General features: G+C 39.1%; 1 protein-coding gene across 11 annotated transcripts in view; it reads left to right on the top strand.

The window, feature by feature from the left end:
- Window positions 1-16,682, top strand: part of LOC5580035 (tyrosine-protein phosphatase non-receptor type 21) — a 91,322-nt gene that overhangs the window by 41,695 nt on the left and 32,945 nt on the right. Inside the window, exons 1-2 of one of the 11 annotated variants that reach the window (XM_021847202.1) lie at window positions 13,645-13,794; window positions 14,500-14,782. The exons of 9 other annotated variants lie outside the window; for them this stretch is intronic. In XM_021847202.1, the coding sequence (XP_021702894.1) occupies window positions 14,755-14,782 (28 nt within the window). In that variant the 5' untranslated portion in view covers window positions 13,645-13,794; window positions 14,500-14,754. Of the gene's footprint in view, window positions 1-13,644; window positions 13,795-14,197; window positions 14,783-16,682 lie in introns of those variants that run through there. One more of the 11 variants, XM_021847201.1, reaches the window with a different exon arrangement.

The raw sequence follows: 16,682 nt of genomic DNA, 5'->3' as shown, positions 1-16,682 counted from the left end.
TTTCAGTTATATTGCCTCTTTCGTTGTTTCATCCACTGCGCCAACCAGCAGTAGCCGCCAACAGCAAGTTCAGATTGACCCATAGACATTTTTTGTGCGGGGGAAGCCGCCATCAAACAAAATGCGTACAAAGCTTGGGAAAATGAAAACAGTTATCTATCACACGAATCGCGAGGGAGTGGTACGTTTCGCAACCTAGCTGCGATTTTAGATCACCATTGGAATTGGCAAGTGAGATTTTTGTTTTGATAAATTACCTTCCGCAAGGGTAAAAGCACTGTAATTCGACTCATAACATCGACAAATGGGGGAAATCCTTTAAAATTCGCACATACAAACTGTAATTAATTTTCATAATAGTCTTCATTGAAATGATACCAAAAGTTTCTGTTTATGCTATTTTCCGACCAATACTTCCCATTTTCGACTTCAATAATAATAAAACAGCTTTTCAACTTGATACCTACAAATCGTCCGTGATGCTCGTCAACAGCTGTTAAATTTCAAGTTTCGACCAAAGAGGGAAGGGAATTATGATCTTATACCTTTAAATATATAATGTTTGCATACGATGGATTTCTTCAAGTTGAGGCTAGTTAACAATACTGAAGACGGACTTAAAGTTGAGGTCGAAATATGCGTATCTGTCAAAGGATACAATATCTAGTGGATTTAAATGATATAGTACTAAATAAATTCGGTTTTCATTTATTTATTTATAAATGTTTTAATAAGTCCATTAACAGTTCAAGGTGAGGTTTTCAGATCTAAAAAAGTAGAAATCTGAAGAATCCGACTTATTTAAACTGAAATGTTGCTCGATTGGTCGGATTCGTCACTGGTTCAGCTTTCAGTTTTTAGTTTGAACAGAAGGCTGGCTCTACAAATTGCATATCTTCAATGTGCTCTTAAAGATTTGTACACAATGATGGAGACGAACCAGCCACAGGCTGAAAGTCTCGATAATAAAGATAATAATAATAAAGATTTGTGGTGTGACTTCGATGCATCTTCACCTTATGGTTCTACCAATGGGTTGAAAACTAGCACATGGTCGACAATTAGGTCTTTTATTCTACTACAGTCTAGCTCTGATATATTCGGGCTTCCATAAGTCCGGTGTAGACAGTTGTAGGTACCCGCGCCGTGCGTATTCGCTTGGTGAGCTCATCAATAAAAGATTACGCTTTTCAATGGGGTCTGCCTGCTCGTTCATCCGGTGCGGTGTAGAAAGTGCGTTCCGATCGCATCGGCGAGGAAACAACAAGCCTCCGCCAAGCCGTAAATCTACCGCAACAGAAATGATGCAATCCAATATTACATTGGCCATGTCTCCGATTCAGTGCGTATCGAACGCCGCCGGTGCATTGTGCACAGAGATTGGAAGTCGATTGAAACCGAAGAGAGTGAATTGGTGTTCAATGACACTTCTGGTAAGGCGCGTACGCGTACTCCTCCGCACAACAACCTCAAGATAAATCGTAAGACGATGCTACGGTGCTCACAAAATCGTTATTTTATGAACACAACAATGCCTATGACATTTGATTTCAGGTAATCAGAGTAAAACACGATCAAAAAATTGAAACTGAACTCAAAAATTAATCGGAGAAGAACAGGGGATATCTTGTGCTGCAATTAACCGTTAGTTAAAGATTCTAAACTAACATTTTTTTTTTGAATTTGTGAGCTTATACAATCAAAAGGACGTAACTTCAAAATGGGCACTATGATTTTAATTTTAATTACGCTCAATATACATTTACAGTTAAGCTGGTGATCGCAGATTTCATGGAGATTTTTTTTTCTTAAATAATGGTCTGGGAAACACCGTCGATGCCGATTGATGAGGTGAAAGAAACTGGAATCGGCTTTCGGTTGGTCGATGATGGGAAAAGAAGTGGTTTCGCTTTTATCTGGTTCTGCTCGATGACGCGGTGCGTCTAAAACGAACAGATGACTGAACTGCGGGGTGGTCACTTGATGGTTTGTTGTTTGCTGTGGCCGGTTTGTCACGTACGCTAAGCCACTATGTTTATTCGCAGCGCAAAGACTGACTAACTAGTTTAAATTCACACGATTTGCGAGCAGCGAATTTCTCCACAGCTGATATGAATGAACTGTCGTGTTGAACATGTATACATCGGCGTCAAACGAGATGGGTTGAATTTATTTACATGTTTTACGTGCTGAGCAAAATCTAAGCTATATTCTCTTATTCTTCCTGATGTTACGTCCCATCCTAACAGCGATAGAGTCATATCAGCTCATGTTCTATGGAAAATTTCTAATTCATTTCACGGAGAATTTTCTTTTAGCCCTAAAGCGAACTCAAACGCATGTTCCATTTTAGAGTTTTGGAACCAATCCTGGTTTAGTTCACTTCCAAATGCCTCAGGATTGATTCCAATAGGGTCTTAACAATTAGTTTTAACAGGGCTAAAAAACGAATGAAAACGGAATATTTTGTGACGAAAAAAAAAAGAAAAACTACATAAATCCAGCCTGGATTGCCTCTACTACAGGGTGTTCGTAAATTATCCGATCAACAAATTATGGGAAAGATGATCTCACATTTAAAACGATAAAAAACTGATGACCATGTACATTTTTTAATACATCCATATGTTGACACAAAATAGAATTTCAAATAATTTAGAAATAATTGCTTTTTTCTGAGATAGGCAAATTTTAATTTTTCGTAGACGTTATTCCTGAGGGCCGCTAGTCATTTTAGAAATGTTTTCTCCCTAAAACCTGAAATAGATTAGTCCAAATTTTCTATTACTGTTTGAAGTAATCTACATTTCCTTGGCTTCAAGTTAGACTGGAGATAGAAAATGAATCAGTTCAAATCCTGTGAGTTCTATGGACTTTTATCTTCCGTCAAAAAGCTCGAAAAACGGCTCTCTCTAAGACCTTTCAACACTTTTGTCTTGGTTTTACAAATATTTGAAATCGGAAATGTGTGAAAGTTACTGTTAAAGAATATAATAGGTCAATGTATTATACCATGCAAGTATACTGAAATTATTCTGCTTAATTGCATAGAGCCGTGCCTTCAAAGTTTGTACGATTAACTTGAGGACACCCTGTAGATAGTAGCGTCGCCACCAAACCGGAAAGGCTGGAAAAAGTCGACAATTTGGTCCATCGGGATAAAGACGGAAAGCCCAGGAATTTGAGATGGCCACCGGAAAATCGTTCTGAACGAACATCTAAAAGCTCAAAATCTAAAAAGCACCGAAAATAAGTTGTAGAAAATGGTTATGTTTAATGATATTTTCATCAAGCACCATTAAAGTTGAACAAATAGCTTTCAAATATTAATTATTTAATTTCAACTTTGCTACACTATACATATTAAAATGTTTCACTTTTCTCATTGAGTAGTAATATTTGGAAATATATTTGATTTATTTTTTTACTGTCAGGGCCAACATTTTTTTTAACTTTTCTTTAACTTATCTTGTAGAATTCTCTAATTTCTTGTAGGAAGGTTCAGTACTCAAGCATGCATTGGCCTATCAAGGCCACTAGGCTAAGGCAGAAACAGAAGTTCAAAGTATGTTGAAATCGAAGTTTTCTATTGTTTCGATGACACAGGTGGAAAACCCTCGCTTGTTGTACATAGCAGCAGCGTAATGGTCAACAAACAGGTTTTCATACAATCAGCAAAGACTATTCCGGCTAGTCATTATAAAAATAACAATATATGTTATCTCAACCAAATCGTAAAACTGTCATGGCGCTCAACTTAAGCCCATATAAGTCACGTGGTACACAATGTCTCATCTTAGTCAATATACTTGAGCAAAATCACTTCTGTCCAGCCCACATTTCAACATCCGTGTCGAATCGCATTCCCTCAGGGGAGCTTTTCAGAGCAGCAACAACAGCAGCAGCTCTAATTAGTAGTCACAAGCTTCATCACACAAGTGTGTCTCCGCTTTAACATCCTCCGGTGCGGGGGCAGGGTGCCATATTCGGACGGTTCTAAACGTTTGTTCGATAACAGGCAGTCAGCGTACAGTGGTATCGCCCATAGGCCGAAAATATTAAAAATATTTTTCTTGTTTTTCTCTCCCTTAAGTTTAGGTAAGTTACAGTACTGGACATAATAAAGTATGCATAAGCTGTTTTTTACACAAAATTGTCAAGTTTAGTGGCCTGGATCTAGGCTTCCAGTGCTGGATTGATCTAAAGTTTTTACCGCAACTCAGAAATACAATGAATTTTACTCAGCAGAGAATTCACAATATTCCAAACACAAGCTTGTCAGTTATTGCAAATCTTTCATTTTGCGAAAAATGGTATGAATTTAATCTGGTTATATTTTGAAAACAATCAATTCTACTGAAAAATGTTATTGTACAAACTTGTATATCTTATCAAATTGTACAGTTTTGCATACTGCTCTGAATATTTCTATTCAAAAAATATCTCAAATTCAAAATTTCTACTTTTTTATTGACTTTGTAAGTCGAAATCAATTGAATTTCCAAACACTCAAATTCCCTGAATAGATGTGGATCTATCATTTCAGGTACAAACTAATGTGTTGTCTGATATATAGGATGATATGATACGTAAGTAATGAGACCTCACCTCATTTCAGATGTTTTCATATGGTTTATGTTAAACGTAACCCACTTAATCATCACATTTGAGTAGTCACATGAACTTATGAAGGCTGCAAATATTTGCAAATAAATTGGCAGCATGTCGCCAAATTTTCTGTAATATATTGATATATCAAATATTAAAAATATTCATGAAAATCTGCAATGTTGTTTACGTTCGAGTCAAAGAAATTCAAATGTGCTCAAGTTAATTATCAAATAAATTGGATTTTTTGAAGTATTTGTATTGACAATTTTGTAAGAAAATCGACTTGTTTATACTTATGTTTATGTTTTGTGTTGATGCAGTGCGTAAAAAGAAATTCTAAAATTATTAAAACTACTTTCATTTTCAGCCATTGTACACCCCAACCTCTTTTTACGACCGTTATCGGGGGGTCGTAAAAAAAATCGGTCGTAAAAAAAATCAGGGTTATAATTATGTTTTTGAAAAATGCAACGTCTAGATGCGGAAATACTGATTTGAGATATTCGGCAAAGTTGATGCATGGGTTGAGAACTTTCCAAAATGGCCGTTCAAGTTTTTATATTTTGTAATAGATGGCAACACTGCTCGATTGTTATCAAAAGAGCTAATTTTATGGGGGTATGATATGCAAATACCAAAAAAATTTACAGATAACGATACCGAATGTTCATCAAAGTTGAAGGAAGTGTTGCGTGCCATACAGTCGGCCGAATCACAAATGTTCATGTGGCTGGCAACACTGTTTAAGAAGAATAAAGAAGGGATCAAAACCATAAAACTTGAACGGAACAGAAAAATAGAATGCTAAGCAACATAGCAATACTCTTCAACTGTAATCCAGTTTTTCATGAAAGGTTCAAAATTTCGTCGTAGCTGGCAACACTGCTTAAGTGACCACTTAGAAGGATGGCGTCTTCGGCAAAGTTGTTCAGTAGCTCAAGGACTATCATTATTCTAGCCAAGAGATTCGAGATTTTGCCACCTGGCGGCGCTAGTAAGCATAGAACTTTTGTTTTGCGGATAGCTCAGGATCCTGACCACTTAGAAGGATGGTGTCTTCGGCAAAGTTGTTCAGTAGCTCAAGGACTATCATTATTCTAGCCAAAAGATGCGAGATGTTTCCACCAGGCGGCGTTAGTGAGCATAAAACTTTTGTTTTGCGGATAGCTCAGAATCCTGACCATTTAGAAAGATGGCGTCTTCGGCAAAGTTGTTCAGCAGCTCAAGGGCTATCATTATTCTAGCCAAGAGATTCGAAATTTTGCAACATGGCGGCGCTAGTGAGCATAGAACTTTTGTTTTGCGGATAACTCAGGATCCTGACCACTAAGAAAGACGGCGTCTTCGGCAAAGTTGTTTAGTAGCTCAAGGACTATCATTATTCTAGCCAAGAGATTCGAGATTTTGCCACCAGGCGGCGCTAGTGAGCATAGAACTTTTGTTTTGCGGATAGCTCAGGATCCTGACCACTTAGGAAGATGGCGTCTTCGGCAAAGTTGTTCAGTAGCTCAAGGACTATCATTATTCTTGCCAAGAGATTCGAGATTTTGCCACCAGGCGGCCTAGTGTGCATCTACATTTTGTTTAGCGGTTGTCTCAGGATCCTGGCCACTTACAAGGGAAGGTCACGATGATGTTACATGGGGGTTTCAACCGGTCTATTTTTAAAAACAAAATTTCATGGTTACTATGATGGTCCCTAGAAGTAGCTTTGTTTTGCGGATATCTCAGGATCCTAATCACTTAGAAAGATGGCGCCTTCGACAAAGTTGTTTAGTAGCTTAAGCGCTATCACTATAAAAACTATGTGATTCAGAATGTTGCCACCAGGCTAGTGAGCATGAAACTTTTGTTTTGCGGTTATCTCAGGATCCTGACCACTAAGAAAGATGGTGTCTTCAGTAAACTTGTTGAGTAGCTCAAGCTTTGCCCAAGACGTCATGTCTATGTAATCAGGATCCTGAGATATCCGCAAAACAAAAGTTCCATGCTCATTAGCGCCGACTGGTGGCAAAATTTTGAATAACATTGTAACGTGTTACGTTTTTTCTTGAAAAAATAAAGTGAAAAGTTTGTGAACTTTTGAAGTTTTTATCTTTTTAAGCAAAATTACTTGAATTTGAATTTGATTGAGCTCAGTGTACTAAATTGACGTCACCCAGTATGGGATATGTGTAGTGATGTGGAAACCTTTGTAATGTTTTTATTCGTTTAGCTTGTTCGTTTACCGAAGGCGCGAACTCTCGCCATTTCAAATTTAATTTGGGCGCAAAAAGATTAAAGAATAGGCTCTTTATGTAAGTAGGTTTCTTGTCTGTTAGAAAATTGAGACTCGGTCATTTCGCTTCCAAATCGGCTGGTATTCAGAAGTTTCGCGAGTTTAGGTCAATGTTTCAACTTCATAATTTCTTTTAGTAGTGACCTTTGTTAAAAACGTTTTTCTGTAGAGGTAAAAAGTGATTGGAGTGATGTCTTTTAAATTGTACTAAATGTTTTTTTTTATGTGATTTGTTTGTTCTTAGAGATTTGTTTGTAATCGGTGAGTCCGATATTCGCGACTTTTGATTTTCTTAGTGTTCTAAGTTTACACTCAAAAAGGGTATTATCCATTATAATCTCAATCTTTTTCATTTTAAATAATTAAGAAAATTTCGTGTTGGACTTTCCAGCGCTTAGCGCTTTTTGGGTAGGGCTGGAGTTCGTGTGTCGACCGGAGTCGACGAAGATTATTTGTGGAGTTTCTTGAGTCCGTGCAACCGTCGCCAATCAATCGACGGAGGTCCTCTTTACGTCAATTCTAACGGACCACAATATTGAAGAGCGCGGATCGGGCGTTGCGTCGTCAATTGCGCACCACGATTCCGGACCTGATCCAACGGTAAGGGTGCATTTCATCACGGGCGGTCAGAGCGCAATACGCGAGGCCGCACGAAGGTACGTTAGCCCTTGTCCGGAGGAAGACGGTCAATTCCCGGGGCGCACGACATCAGTCGTAGCGAATCGCTCTCCGGAAGAAATCGGAGGCCGAATCGTTCCCCTTCGCCGCCATTTCAACGAAGGTTCTCGTCGCCATCGTTACGAAGGTTCTCACCGCCATCGCCGAGGTTCCTGGCGTTTTCTAGTCGTCAACGAGCAACAAGTCGACGAAGAAATCCTGCGCAGGTATGTGACAGAGTTAAACACGGCCATGATCTATTGAATTACTATCCCGTCCAAACCCAAGTTAGAAGTCCAACCCGAAGTTCAAAAAATAATGAATTAATTGTGATGTTCTATGAAAATCGAATAGTTTACGTTTTATTTATTCCGTTTCCGTTTAGGTGCAATAGAGAAAATCATTCCAATTGCTCTTAGTTTACGTTCCGTTAATACTTCGATTTTCATTTCATTTTTAGTTTTTTCTGTTGAAACCAGAGGGTTGAACGAGTTTCAGTGGGTTTGTTGTTCGGAGGGGAAAAAGCTAGTCTTTATTAGTTTTGCGCTTTGAATTTGAGTTTGAGCCAGCGACCGTTCGAGGACCCCTGAGGCTAAAGGTCATCAGTAGTCGGGCAAATAAAAATCGGCCGGTGGTCTCTCGGATTCGAGAGTGGCGCTAAAGCCACCGGTCGTCACAACACCTCGAGCATTTCCGCCGAACGGTTACAACATAGCTTTTATAATGATAGCGTTTTAGCTACTATACAACTTTGTCGAAGGCGCCATCTTTCTAAGTGATTAGGATCCTGAGCTATCCGCAAAACGAAAGGACTATGCTCACAAGCGCCGCATGGTGGCAAAATCTAGAATCTAGAACGATAGTCCTTGAGCTAATGAACAACTTTGCCGAAGACGCCATCTTTCTAAGTAGTCAGGATCCTGAGATATCAGCAAAACAAATGTTTCATGCTCACTAACGCCACCTGGTGTCAGAATTTTGAATCTCATAGCTTTTATAATGGTAGCGCTTGAGCTACTGAACAACTTTGCCGAAGACGCCATCTTTCTAAGCAGTCAGGATCCTGAAATATCCGCAAAACAAATGTTTCATGTTTACTAGCGCCGCCTGGTGGCAAAATCTCGAATCTCATAACTTTTATAATGATAGTCCTTGAGCTACTGAACAACTTTGCCGAAGGCGCCATCTTTCTAAGTGGTCAGGATCCTGAGCTATACGCAAAACAAAAGTTCTATGCTCACTAGCGCCGCCTGGTGGCAAAATCTCAAATCTCTTGGCTAGAATAATGATATTCCTTGAGCTATTGAACAACTATGCCGAAGACGCCATTTTTCTAAGTGGTCAGTGTAGGAGTAGTGATCCAGAGCTATACGCAAAACAAAATTTATATGCTCACTAGCGCGGCCTGGTGGCAAAATCTCGAATCTCATAGCTTTTATAATGATAGCGCTTGAGCTAATGAACAACTTTGCCCAAGGCGCCATCTTTCTAAGCAGTCAGGATCCTGAGATATCCGCAAAACAAATGTTTCATGTTTACTAGCGCTACCTGGTGGTAAAATCTAGAATCTCATAGCTTTTATAATGATAGTCCTTGAGCTTCTGAACAACTTCGCCGAAAACGCCATCTCTCTAAGTGGTCAGGATCCTTAGCTATACGCAAAACAAAAGTTCTATGCTCACTAGCGCCGCCTGATGGCAAAATTTTGAATCTCATAGCTTTTATTATGGTATTGCTTGAGCTACTGAACAACTTTGCCGAAGATGCCATCTTTCTTAATGGCCAGGATCCTGAGATATTCGTAAAACAATAGTTTTATGCTCACTAGCGCCGCCTGGTGGCAGAATTTTGAATCTCATAGCTTTTATTATGATAGCCCTTGAGCTAATGAACAACTTTGCCGAAGGCGCCATCTTTCTAAGTGGCTCGGATCCTGAGCTATCCGCAAAACAAAAGTTCTATGCTCACTAGCGCCGCCTGGTGGCAAAATCTCAAATCTCTTGGCTAGAATAATGATAGTCCTTGAGCTACTGAACAACTTCGCCGAAAACGCCATCTCTCTAAGTGGTCAGGATCCTTAGCTATACGCAAAACAAAAGTTCTATGCTCACTAGCGCCGCCTGATGGCAAAATTTTGAATCTCATAGCTTTTATTATGGTATTGCTTGAGCTACTGAACAACTTTGCCGAAGATGCCATCTTTCTTAATGGCCAGGATCCTGAGATATTCGTAAAACAATAGTTTTATGCTCACTAGCGCCGCCTGGTGGCAGAATTTTGAATCTCATAGCTTTTATTATGATAGCCCTTGAGCTAATGAACAACTTTGCCGAAGGCGCCATCTTTCTAAGTGGCTCGGATCCTGAGCTATCCGCAAAACAAAAGTTCTATGCTCACTAGCGCCGCCTGGTGGCAAAATCTCAAATCTCTTGGCTAGAATAATGATAGTCCTTGAGCTACTGAACAACTTTGCCGAAGACGCCATCTTTCTAAGTGGTCAGGATCCTGAGATATCCGCAAAACAAAATTTCGATGCTCACTAGCGCCACCTAGTGGCAGAATTCCGCAATTCAATGACCACCATATGTTAGCCCTTGAACTACTGAACAATGTTGCTGAACATCATGATTCTCTATTTTAAATACTTATTAAGATATTGATCATTTATAAAAACGGTCGTTAATCTGAATTTCGGTCGTAAAAAAGTGGTCGTAAAACGAATCGTCGGTAAAAAAACGGTCGTAAAAAGAGGTTGGAGTGTATCTTGTACTTAACTTTTTAAGGGTTGTTCTGTCAAAATCTTTTTTTTTCGATAATTTGCTTTAGTCTATCTTTAGTTCTCTGTCAAAATTTCATGCCGATTACGGAAAAAAAGTTACAGCGTGCCAGAATATAGTATTTACATGAAAAAATAAAATGTTTGGAACTCCAAGGTTGGGTTGAAGTTATATGTGCTGTCCATATAATCATAACTGTACCATATGGATTATCGATCCAACACCTTTTTCATCGCAACATGCATGCTTTAATATATATTTTACTATGAATATGAAAACAAACACACTTAGTTTGAAAGTTTTGTGGAAAAATATGAATTTGGTGTAATCCCATATTGAAAAATAAAGGCATAACAGTCTCTATATGAACTTTCAACTCCATTAGCAAGTACAAAACGTGAAGTTTGTTCAAGTTTATATTTTTTGCTGATGTGAAAATGAGTAATTTATTGTATAGTGATGGTAAATGAGGAAATGTACTAGAAAATATGCAATGAACATTTATAGAAGATTAGTCAAAATTCAAATTTTGAACGTTATTTTCTCCATATGGGACAGTTATGCTATTATGGGCAGTGTGTACCTTGAATAAAATTACACAGTACGAACGAAACCTGTAAAATTATAGCGAGTTGAATGTAACAAAAGGACTCCATCATATATGATAGATATTTATGTGCGATCTTAAAATGACACTGCTGCTGGTTTGAAAATGAGCTATAATTAGCTAGCATACTAGAAAATATATAAAAAAGGGTTTAAAACGGGTTTTGAACTCGCGACCTCTGAAGCGATAGTTGCACGCCCGAGCTCTCTCGGCTGTCTTACCCCATTGGCAAGTGGCTGACGAAAGTTGAACACGTTCGGCGTAAAATGAGTGTATCGCAGAATCGCTTCGACGGTTGGCGGTTTCATCGAGAAAGAGCAGTCAACAATGCGGAGCATTCTCTCGGTCGCGTGATTATTGAGCGTGGCTGGGTTTGTTTTGTGGTAGATTCATGTAAATTTCTAGCGGATTAAGCTGAAATAAAGTTGGAAGGGCTCTGATTGGATGACAGATGGTCATTTTTGTTTCAGTTGTTGGCTAACGCTTCAAATGCCTGCCACAATTTTCCGTCGTTGTCCAAATTGTGTGCTGCTTAATATTCACAATTTTTTGCTGTGTACATTATGAATAATTTTGCTCATTGAACAGAACATCCGTTTCATTAGACAAATGTTGTGTATCATATGTATTTCTGTCGGTTGGATGAAAATGAGTAATTTTTTGTGTTTTTATGATACCAAAATCTTAGATAACGTTATTAAAACAGGAAAAAACATTCATTGCTATTTAACGCGTATGTAGAAATTTGAGACGGTCTAAATGAACGCAAAAAAAAATCTGGAAACATGGTTATTCATTCACCTAAGTCATTCAAAACAAATAGATAAGTCTACAGTTTTGTTTGTAATAAATCGAGCACTTGTGCTAGATTGGACCCTTCTGAAATTAACACTTCTCCGTACGTAATGATGCACACTTTTAAAATCATTTTTGACGTTGATGTTGTAAGGTTCCTTAGTTTCGGATACTGAAAAAAAATTAATCGTAGAGCTTTACAAGCATAGTTTTTGTTCCTCATAAAACTGGTTATTTTCGAATAATCTGCTTAGTTCATAAGAATTTGTCTACATTTTGACATATTAAGCGTAAATCTGCATTTGTTAAAGTTATTTAAACTTTGCAATAAAATGATGATTTACACGAGTTGTAAGAATTGTGACATAATTTTTAGATTCAGGAGACCCAAATTAAGAAGACAAGTTTATCAATTTCACCCCCTTGTGTAATTTTCAATTTTAGATATTAAAATTTATTTTATGAATTTTAAATGTCGATTACATAAACTGATAGAGATTAATGAAGTACTGACAATACTTGAATTCCAAAGGATAACACATTAAATAGTTGTGAAATATGTAGTGATCAAATTGGCCCCGGATTACGATACCGAAAATACAGATACTTAATGCTTTACAGTACCTGTATTTCGGTACCAAAAATTGAGCTTGAGCTTGAGCTTGATTGGCCACCCGTGGTTGCTACTCCAGTATCGCCAGATCAGCTGCACTTTCACAAGGAACCAACCAGATGACTGCTTGGGATTAACAGGCACCCTCAGTGTATAAGTGCTGGTGGTCTTCTATTTTTAGGCAACAATGGTGCCTGCCACGTCAGAAAGCAGACCAATGAGGGGAAGGGGAAGGAATTGATGATGCATTCAACTGGCTCCCACGGTTGACCGTATATACCACTGCGCCAACGCCAGTTCATGCGGGAAGGGTGAAAGGGTGGGGTAATGTTTATGGCAGAGAGGCTTGCTGGTTTGGTTAGCAGACTGCCTATGTATTAGGCGTAAAGGAAGGCATGCTATAATGATGGATGAATGGAAGCGTAGGGAAACGATTTATTTCTGTCCGTCTCGGGTTCTAACAAAAGCTATGAACTGTGATAGATACATCAACTGTGATATATTAAGAGTGGTAGATAGAAGCAAGTGAAAGATACAACTACAAAGTACGAGGAAAGGGACGGGCCTGGGATTGAACCCATGACCTTCTGCTTATGAAGCAGAAGCGGTAGCCATTAGACCACAAACCCCGTCACCTGTATTTCGGTACCAAAAATTTGACATTATTACCGGTACTTTCCGGTACTAAAACCCCCCAAATTGCATACTTCTGAAATCACTTTTGGCATGGATGTTGAAAAGTTCCTTATTTTTGGTTACTGAAATGCCTAAATCATAAAGCGCATTAAGGATTTCAGTCTCAGGTATGGTTAAGAAAATAAGTGTCATAGCCACAATGCCACAGCTTAATTTTCTCAATTCGTGTTTTCCTGTATGCAAGTGGCCACTTTATTTTGGCGGTGACTGTTGATTTTTGAGGTAATATGAGAACAACCTCGAGAATGCTTTCGATAGTCAAAACATGATTTATTTGACAATTTATGATGGTACTTTCATGAGATATTGTATAAGATGACTTATGACCGCATCGTGGAACAAATGTAACCACTGTGCCGCGATCGCGGTCGGGAGTCTGTAATGCTCCTTACATGGCCGTGAGTCATCATCACCGCCGTTGGCCTTCAGGTGAAGGGGGTATTCCTTCCTACACAACCATAGTTTCAGCTACCCATGTGGGGAATCCAAACACCCGCCCCTTTCAGATTACTCTCGTTCCCAGCATTGAAAGATGATCAATCTAAGAGCTTTGTGACTACGCGCGCGCTGATCGCTCGTTCTATCCAACGGAGGGCGGTCAGTTTAGTCGCGACTTTGAACAACGACGACGGTCGTAATATCTTAGTGCTTGTGGTTGTGTGGTATCCCCGCGGCGGGCTCGCTAATCGCAACGACGACGAACCTGCAAACATTCCTCGACGACAAATGAACTGATAAGCGCCATCAGTAGTATCTACCTGTATCTACGCTGAATAACCTCCGACAAGCATAGACTGGTTTGCAGAGCATTCCATTCGACTGAAGTTGTGGACGAAAACAAAATGTTTCAACCACTCTATGGTGTCAACCTTGTACCAGGGCTGGTAGCAGGTCTTTTTTTAAGAGGGACTTGGTCACTATTTTAATGCACGTCCACAGTTATTAACTGACATCTTTCTTTGCCAAAGTTGCCATTTCCGCATTCGTATATCGTGTAGCAGGTACGATGATACTCTATGCCCAGGGGAGTCAAGGAAACTTCCATTACGAAAAGATCCTGAACCGACCGGGAATTGAACCCCCCAGACACCTTCAGCATGGCTTTGTTTTGTAGCCGTGGACTCGGCTAAGGAACACCCACCACTCATAGTAATACTTTTTTTTATTCCTTTTGGCTCTCTTTTTTCAAGTATAAGGTCTCTAGAGTTTTTAAGGTACTTAGTCGCTACCAGCCCTGATTGTACGGAATGTGTGACTGTTGTTGCCGACGACACTCACGTTAGCCCAGTGATTCAACAGGAGGGGGCGTAGTATTTGGGCACACTTCGCTTGTACTACTCTACTCTAAGCCTTTATCGATGTTAGGGAGCTTATCTTCCCCCAACGGCATTGCGTACCATCGTAAAACGTGTATGTTTGCCCAGACAGAACTGTAAAATGCGTGCGACGTCCACCCTCGTTCCAGAATTAGTCTAATTCCGGCGGTCGGTGCAGTGCTAGCTGATAAGACAGAACACCAGTTATTGCGCGTCTTGTTCGGCTGAAAACACAGAAAAAACAGGTTCTACGAGGACGGCACCTGTGACGGAAGTGCGGTCTTTTGTGCATTTTTGGGCGTCCACACATGCAGACAAAAATAGGGCCAAGTTAACCCGATGATTGGCCGTGGAAGCCCAGTGAAAAAAGAAGAAACGTGATATAGTGGAAAAGTGCCAGAATTATGCTGGAATTAGCGGTGATAGCGTTGAGTAAGTTATATCCTTGTAAAGATCCGGAATGCGGATTATAACTTTGTTTAAAGGCCTAGACCGGTGTCGGTGTTTGCTATTTGGTGACGTGCAAAAGTTAACACTGGATTAGGAAGACTATGAAATTTAAAATGTAGCTGAACCTACGGCTTCGTCAATACCCATTGATCTATCGGTGTAAAGTGTTTGTCGGTATCGTTTTCTGGAATAGTTCCGTAACATTATGCTGTTGTATCGTGAATAGTGGTGCTAATGTTAAGCATAAGAAGTCATCGAAAAAGTTCTGTTGGGATTTTTATTACAAAGTGACTCAGCAGTGAAGTCCCTTACTTCTCAACCTATTATTACGGTTTTTGTGTAAATGCGTAGATAGGCTAGGCGTTGATGGATGAATTTTAATTGTGTATCTACGAACGAGCGAGTGAAAATATAAATTACATCGGTATTTTGTCACGTTCACGTGATGATGCATACTCTGGAATATTTTTCCTCTGAATCAGTGTGCAAATCATTACTTTGATTAGATTAAGATTCTTAGTGAAATTACGTCAACGTCGTTATATTAAGGTGAAGATGAATCGAAGCCAAAGTTCAAATTTTCAAGAGCACGGATCTGGAGAACCAAACATCCGTTTGAGCTGAAAACCTAATCGATTGGTCACCATCAGCTAGTGACCAATCGATTAAGTTTTCAGCTTAAATGAATGTTTGGTTCTCCAGATCCGTGCTCTTGAAAATTTGAGGTTTGGCTTCGATTTATCTTCACCTTAACTGTAATGTACCGACTGATTACCAAGAATGCTAACCTTTTTTATTGGATTTGTTGCTGTTATTTATGCCGCTTTTGATAAGAAGTGCAGATATCACTAGAAACAATGGCCTTTCCTAACACCTTGGTGAGAGCGCTGTTACATACAAGTACACAGTAGTTGCCTTAAGTTGCCTCAAATCAGCAGACAGTAGATTGTAGTTTTTCGTACTTCCTACAAGTACTCTCAAGACTGCTTTTGAAACAAGCTAGTCAATAATATCGGTAGTAGTAATCTATGCGAGCACCATTGTTCTGTATGGAGTTAAATTTACGAATAATATGCGTTTTGATCGTTCGTTGATTCAAATAGAAATTTAACAGGGCTGCCCTCATCCATGTTTCTGCTTAAATCAATCGCAGATTCCGCGCCAGATCAATGCGACCTTTTCTGTAAACAGTACCAGAATGTTTTCAACGGCCTCGTAAATCTACCAAGGTATACTCACATCGCTTGGAAGTATAACTAACGGAACATTTTTAGTTTAAAACATGTTCAGAAAACGAAGAGGACGTTTCCAGGACAATAGCTAAACTGAAACTTTCTTAACCTTAACCTAATGGAATTCCACGGGTTGTTATAAAAAATATTACTCAGCTTTACTGTTCCCATTGACTATACTGTTCCACTATCGTGGAGTGTACCTTACGGTATTACTTCTGGGAGCCGCCAATATATAACATAACTTTAAATCATGTACCAGAAGTAGCCTTGTCAAACTTCTAATTCTAGTTGAGTAGAAACATTGTTACAGGGGACCAGCCTTGGTAGGGTTTTCACTCTGCAGCCGATTGGTCGGCACATGCATACCTGCCCGAGCAGGAACTAATAACTCTCACCAATTTCTGCATACCTTATTTTGGAATCTTACCATAATTAGGTATTGCCCAGTAGTTCAATTATTATTACAGTTTTATTTTAGTATTGAAAAAAAAATGTTCAAAATCATTAAAAAATGCTTCATTTATGTATTTGAAATCTTTTGAGGATTGCTTTAGAAAAATTATTTTCTATATGAAAATTCATCATGTATTAAGTATTGAAGTATTACAACAATATTGGCAATTATCAGTTTGGTGTTTGTGAAACAT

Source organism: Aedes aegypti, chromosome 2, assembly GCF_002204515.2.
Source record: "Aedes aegypti strain LVP_AGWG chromosome 2, AaegL5.0 Primary Assembly, whole genome shotgun sequence".
Lineage (NCBI taxonomy): Eukaryota > Metazoa > Arthropoda > Insecta > Diptera > Culicidae > Aedes > Aedes aegypti.
The sequence above is the reverse complement of the archived record's forward strand: the minus strand, read 5'-3'. Positions and strand labels throughout refer to the sequence as shown.